Source organism: Megalops cyprinoides, chromosome 1 (genome assembly GCF_013368585.1).
Source record: "Megalops cyprinoides isolate fMegCyp1 chromosome 1, fMegCyp1.pri, whole genome shotgun sequence".
Classification (NCBI taxonomy): domain Eukaryota; kingdom Metazoa; phylum Chordata; class Actinopteri; order Elopiformes; family Megalopidae; genus Megalops; species Megalops cyprinoides.
The window spans coordinates 68084724-68091463 of record NC_050583.1 but is presented as its reverse complement, the minus strand read 5'-3'; the positions used below and the strand labels follow the sequence as shown (position 1 = coordinate 68091463).

Below are 6740 nucleotides of genomic sequence, written 5' to 3'. Positions count from 1 at the left end.
ACTAAGCCACATCCATATCTTTACTCTGCAACAGATACCAGATAAAATCATTATTTCAGGTTAACCACTGATGACTAATACGTTAATCTGCAGACACTCAATGGGTAGGCATGACATGGTGATGACAGGTCTGAAAGCACAATATGGAATTCTGACTATTATATTACTAGTATCAGTGCTGCATTCAGCCTGTCTGCCTGTGTGATAGGAATGTCCTCAGCACCAGCTGTACCCTTGCTGCGAATGGCTTGTTTGCGGCTGCTGAAAACGTCCCTTTAGGCTCCAGCAACAAGCATAATTTCCAGCCAAGATCTAAATGAGCCCAGACTTAAACGGCCGAAACATAGATGACTTCCATCATGAGGTGGAGCGGTTGTGAATCTGTGCCGAGTGCACTATGAATCCCAACCTATGTCCCCTCCGTGGGGACTAGTAATGCCAATTTATTCAGCCGAAATAAGGAAAAAAAAATTCCTGGACATGGCGCACTTGCTGGACTCTGTTTTAAATCATCACTGTCAATTTAGTGAGCATGTTTCCCAGTGCTTTGCGCATAATCCATTTAATTTGGGGCAGGATTGTATTAGCGACTTGATTGCACTCGGCCTGAACAGTGGGTGGAGATGAAATAGCTGGCTACATGATGCACAGGTCTCATGTGTGCCGACGCTGCATGCACTGATTTCATTTCAGATCGTGTAAATTAGGAACAAAAAACATGAAGATAACACAAACTGAAAGGTTCATATTGCTATAATAGCAAGATTATGGCTGTGTCAGTGTTTTTCTTCAATGTTAATCTCCCTTAATGAAAAAATAAAGTATGTTACATGTAAAATTTAAAATATAAGGATTTTTTATTTTCCTAAGTCAGAAAACATTGCATGTTTAAGCGTTGCATTGAATCTGCTGAAATGTCCAAAAACTGGATAAAAATGTTTAAATCACAATAAACTGAGATTTTTATCTTTTTCTTTTTAAAAGTTCATTTTTTAAATTAGATGGTGTATCTGAACTTATTCTATGAGAAACCTTAATAAGGAGGAGTGAGTCCACTCTGAACTCAGCTTTCCTTAATTCCTTGAATGTGTCTTTATCGGAGTCCTCCAGTAGCAGACCAGTCTGTCAGAGACATTGACGCAAAGGGACATGTTATATGGTATTCAGTGGCACACATGTGGTGTGACTCACATACAAATATAATCACTCTGTTCACAAAGTCATGAGTGTGCGTCTCTCCTCAGTATCATCATGTCAAATCCAATATTTTATTTAAAGCATTCAAACCATATGGCTAAACTAACTGAACATTTTTTAAAAGGGCAGATGTGTAGATTGAACTTGGAGTTCTATCTCAATTTTGTAATAAGATAACAAAAAGAGTCACGCAAGTAGTCCGTCCTCAATATAAACCTTATTCAGTTTTATTTACTGAAGGATAACCCCTTATTTTAAAGGAAACCATGTAATTTGATGACCTTATGTTCTACCTGTCACAAGATCGATAAAATCTAAGTTTGGAAATAGAGGTATTGATTGACTACAAGTCCTTTAGTGAATTTTAAACTGTACAGAAATGTTACAATTTCTTGATATAAACTGCCAAAAAGGTCTGTCCTCTTTTTGTTTTGAGAGTATCCAGTGGTCAGCCTTCAGTTCATGTTGGCTTCTCAGTTTCTTCTGAAAAGCATCAGCACAAGGCATTTCCTTACTCCAGGAAGTGACAAGTATGTGGATGCAGAATTCTGACTTCCTGCAACAAGTCAGTATTTTCATGGTCTCAATGTGAGCTCTCAAAGCAAGTGTCTGAAGTAATGAATTCATAACAATCCAGGCAGAAAATTTCTTGTGACCATTTTTTCCCCTCAAATCTGACCCCTAAGCAAAACTTGGTTTGTTATAATTTCCAGCTCAATTGCCTGAGGCAAAGGTTTGTTGTTAAGTCAACAGCACCAAAAAGACTACCAACAAGCTTAATAACAAGATAAGTTAATAAGAATTCCTCATCTAAAAGATGGCCTAATGCAAGAACTCACAATTTCAGTCCTATTTCACTTTTACTTTAGTCCTTACTTCATGTTCATGTTAGATTAGCTTTTTGAGGCTCTTTAAAACGCCCATATTTGAAATGAGTTTAGTTGTCATATTTTTTCAATGTCAGTTTATTGGGGTGAAATGTGTTTGTATTCATTAGGGGTTGTTTTAAAATATCAGTGTGAAAACATGATAAAACTGCAATGCTAAAACACCCATAGGTCATCTGGTGTTCAACTTTATTGTTGTAAGTGGAAAATTTCTTGTCTACCTTTCCTTGTACAATGTTCCTGCATGAAAATGATCGGTAATGCCATCTTTATCAAATTGTTTACCACATACTTTTAAACTTATGGAACTAAATTCTCTCCCCCTCCTTATTCTGAAATATCAGACTCGACCTTATTCTCAAATATTAGACTAATTTCGGTATAGCCAGATCAGAGATGAGTCAACATCACGCATGGCATTTAACATGACATTACGTATGAGCAAAACTTAATTCCACCAATGGGTGGGTACCAAAGCGATCTCACCAACAAGTCAATGACGAACGCATCTGCCCCAATGGGAAATGTAATGACGTCTCCACGTTGATCAAATGTGATGGCCTATCTGAGTGGTGAAAAGTGTTCTGGTGTATAAAACGAGGTGTTCTGCGAGCATAGCTAGAGAGAAAGACGGTGAACTGAGGAGAAGCAGCTTTCAAAGGAATCACCAGAAAAGTTCCATTTTGCTCCTTGAGGATATCTCTTTTAGTTGAGTGGAGACTTAGTGGAGCGGAGGAAAAACTTTTAGTACCTCCGACAGCTCTCCGAAGCCAGCTTTACGAAGTCCAGTGGATATTTAACAAAGCGCATGTAAGTTCCTGTAGTTTTTCGTGTTTTGTACTGATAATTGTGTTAACCTTTCATACTTCAAAATATAGTACAGGTTTGCACAATCGTTCGATGTAATTTAAATGCTATGTTATGTAGGCCTAATTACTGTAAATACAGCAAGTGGATTGAACGCAAAAATTCTTGTGCACGTGTAAACGGTTAAGTCTCCATTTCTTCTTATTCCGTTGCAATACCTGTTTTACGATGTAGTTGTGGCGTGCTTCCTCTGCAGGCATAAATTGCTGAAAGCACAGTGTAACAATAAAAAATAGTAAGAGAAACAGAAGCACTTGTTACGTGATTTATAATGACTTTTTATTGAACCATTATGACATAGGACGTAAGAACTTGCATAAGATGCGAGATCAATACGATTTCATGGTGTATTATAATAAGACTTACAGCATGGTTACTACATTGCTATTTGATAATGGAATACAAGATTACCTGCCAATGAACACATTCCCTTTGCAGATATTAAATTATGTTCCCAAGGAACGGCTCCCAGATTCTGCTGTTGATAGCCCTGTGCAGTGTGTTATATTCCAGCACAATTGGTCTGCCAGCGATTGGAACATATTCATCAGCGAGGTAGGAGTTTTCTCATAATAATGAAAAAAGGAAAAAAAAAAAGCGGAACAATCAGCCGTCCTTTACTTTCACAGAAAGTAGTCCGGATTTTATGCATATTGGTAACACACATCCTGATATCTGGAAATTGTGAAAACAGTATCTACCTCATTATCTTGTAGCACGAGGCTGCACAAGGATTGAAGGCTATTGCAGATAGAAGAGTAGAAGTTATCAGGGTAGTTGCAGTATACCATTTCCTGAAAACATTTACAGTACTCACCATCTTCCGCAATGCATGTTATTAGGTAAATCTTGAAATTAGATTGTGTTCTTATTGATGATTTTGCGGCAATTCAATAAGAAATTGAGCAATTTTTTTCAAGGATGTATTTATATAAGGTAATTCACGACAATGTTTTTTTTTTTATGTTCAGAACATAGCGGATCAAAAAGTCACATGAATAAATTGAATGTATGTTCTTTTTAGTATAGACTATAGAGTATATAGAGTAAGTCGATTTGGTCTTTTGATTAAATTAGAAAGTCGTTATTGCCACCATTTACTAGCTAGAATTTAGTTGCCTATGTAAATGATCAGACCTGTTTCTAAATACCTATCGCTGTAGATATGTACACTGAATCACTGAATTACGAAATGCACTAATTAAATTGTTCATCGATAGGTTGGGAAACCTTGATGGAGATAACGAAAACAACTGGACAAAAAGTTCGCTCACGCATGATCTACTCCCAGAAAGCTACAAACTTTACTATGATTTATCAAACGCAATTACGAGGTAGGTATTGTCTCCGCGGTTTTTCCAATAACACCTGTTAGTACAAAATGTCGGTGGCAATATTTCATGGCACCTCGTCAGCGCAGTCACGATATTTGCTAGGATGAATTTGAACGTTCAACGGGGAAGCGTTCTGCCTGCATGGTGAATTGGTAAAATTCAGAGTCAGAAAATCAAGTTTTACTGTTCCTACTCTGTGGATGTTTACAATATTTTGAGGATATTTTATAAGGACTACTGAAAATTTCTTTTCTCCTCAACCTATTCGGTTTGATTTCTTTCTAGACCCACAAGACACGCAGATGGTCTTTTCACCAGTGGATACAGCAAACTTCTCGGACAGCTCTCCGCCAGACGGTACCTTGAGTCCTTGATTGGAAAAAGACTGAGGTAAAAAGCTGCTTTGGTTCTGGCATTGTTCATAATCGAATCTTTTGCTTAGCCGTCAATTTTTGTATGCATATTGAGTTTAATTGTTGGGCATATTACAACACACTGCATGGATTTTCAGACTGGTATTCACATTAACTGGAAATTCATTTGGTATGACTTCATTGATGAAGATGACCTTTCATCTTAACAAAAAATAAAAAAATAAATTCAAATTTTAGTATAGTTTTGCCTAAATAAAAAAAACTATGGTGCAATGCATAGATTAATTCTAAACATTCTGTATTATTAAATATGAAAACACTATCCCTTGGAATAAATGACCCATTCACTTCTTGAAATAGCACATAATTACAAACAGGTTTGGAGAAAATAAATATATAATAATAACACTGCTAAGGGTGAGTTACGCATTGTCATCATGTCTTCGATATTTTTCAGCAGTGACTTCATGGGGGATCAGTTGCCAGTCAAGCGTCATTCAGACGCTGTCTTTACTGACAACTACAGCCGCTTCCGGAAACAGATGGCAGTGAAGAAATACCTGAACTCTGTTCTGACAGGGAAAAGGAGGTATGTGATGCGTCTGTGTGTCTCTTTTACTGTCTTTCAAATTTTTCATTGACCGCATTTGCTATCGTAACCATTCTTGGTTTTCCATGGCAGTCAAGATGATCCTCCAAACATGGAAGAAGAATCTGCGAGGATCGAGCCTTCCTTTCACGAAAGTTATGATGATGTCACGGTAGAGGAGCTTCTAAGTCACCTCCCATTGGTAAGTCCAGACTGCATGGATTATCAAGACAACATTTTATAGCTATAATAAGATTATGATGCTCAGATCTGAGCATATAGTACAAATATAGGATACCATTGAATATACTCTAACAGGAAAAACTTGTGGCTACTGCAAAATGGTTGCAGTATTTATCAATGCAAGTGATCAGTTTCTCTTAGGAGTTCCCAAGGGCAGGGTACAGTTGACCATAGACTGCTGTGAGTTGATTTGCAGGCCCAGGCTGTTACGTGATGCAGCCTCATAAGCCCTATAGGCTAATGTACAATGGAACCTATGTAAACAACTTGCCACATCAAAATAAGAAAAGTTGCGTACATTATTACATCCTACTATCACTTTTATATTCCCAATCTTATGCTCATAGTGTAGAATATCTTGTAAAAATATTCTGGACAAATAATGCTTACCATGTAATTTATGAAAGTGGTAATCATGGATCTATTTGGAAATATTTGCTTTGTATTTTTATGTTTAAATGCATTTATTAGGCAAGGCAGAACCTAAGTCAGTAGTCTCCAAACCACCATGTTTTTTTTTTCCATATCATCTGAAATCATGTTTTTCTGGGGTGGATAGACTACTTTCAACCCCTGACAGTAAGACAAATTACATGTTCAAGAGAGCCAAGGTGATTAGCAATTGTTATTTGAGTGGTATTCTGGTGTTGCTTGACAGTCCGTTTACATCACATGGAGATGTAATTTCACCATTAATCATGATTCATGTTTGTATACTCTATATTTTTGACATGCTATAATTGTTGACAAAGACAAAATGCGCTCATTCTGGAATATCTAACTTCTTCAGCCACATATGTCTTCACACACCCTGGCTGAGAATCATTAAGTTATGGGGACATTTTACTGATCTTTCTCTTTTTTACATTTATGATCTGAATTTCTGTTTGTCACATTTTTGTTTTTCAGACTCTCTGAGGAAAGCCAGTGGGAGAGAGTGCCAAAACAATTCATCACTACTGACTTGCCGTTCAAATAGTGGTATATGGCCATCAGTACTAAAACCAAACAAATGATTCAAAGTAAAAGTAAAATCTTGGCTGTTATACATATAGTAAATGTGTACATTGTACATAATATACATTTTTGAGTTAGCTTGAAGGTGTACATAATCAAAGATCTTGCTTGGACTGGTTTTATGTAAATCTTGGTTGAATAAATTGACTGAAATGAGTACTGCACTGTGCATAATACAATCACAGTATGCTATGGTACTGAGGGCCACAAATTGATCTTATGGTTAATTTTT

The 6740-nt window shown here is 36.8% G+C and overlaps 1 protein-coding gene across 1 annotated transcript; it reads left to right on the top strand.

Moving 5' to 3' along the window:
- The first annotated feature begins 2732 nt into the window (after positions 1-2732).
- On the top strand, positions 2733-6472 carry LOC118791789 (vasoactive intestinal peptide). Its single transcript, XM_036549235.1, has 6 exons — positions 2733-2894; positions 3390-3506; positions 4571-4675; positions 5117-5248; positions 5342-5450; positions 6401-6472. Exons 2-6 carry the CDS (start codon positions 3400-3402, stop codon positions 6407-6409), a joined length of 462 nt encoding a protein of 153 aa, XP_036405128.1. The 5' UTR covers positions 2733-2894; positions 3390-3399; the 3' UTR covers positions 6410-6472.
- The last annotated feature ends 268 nt before the right edge of the window (positions 6473-6740 follow it).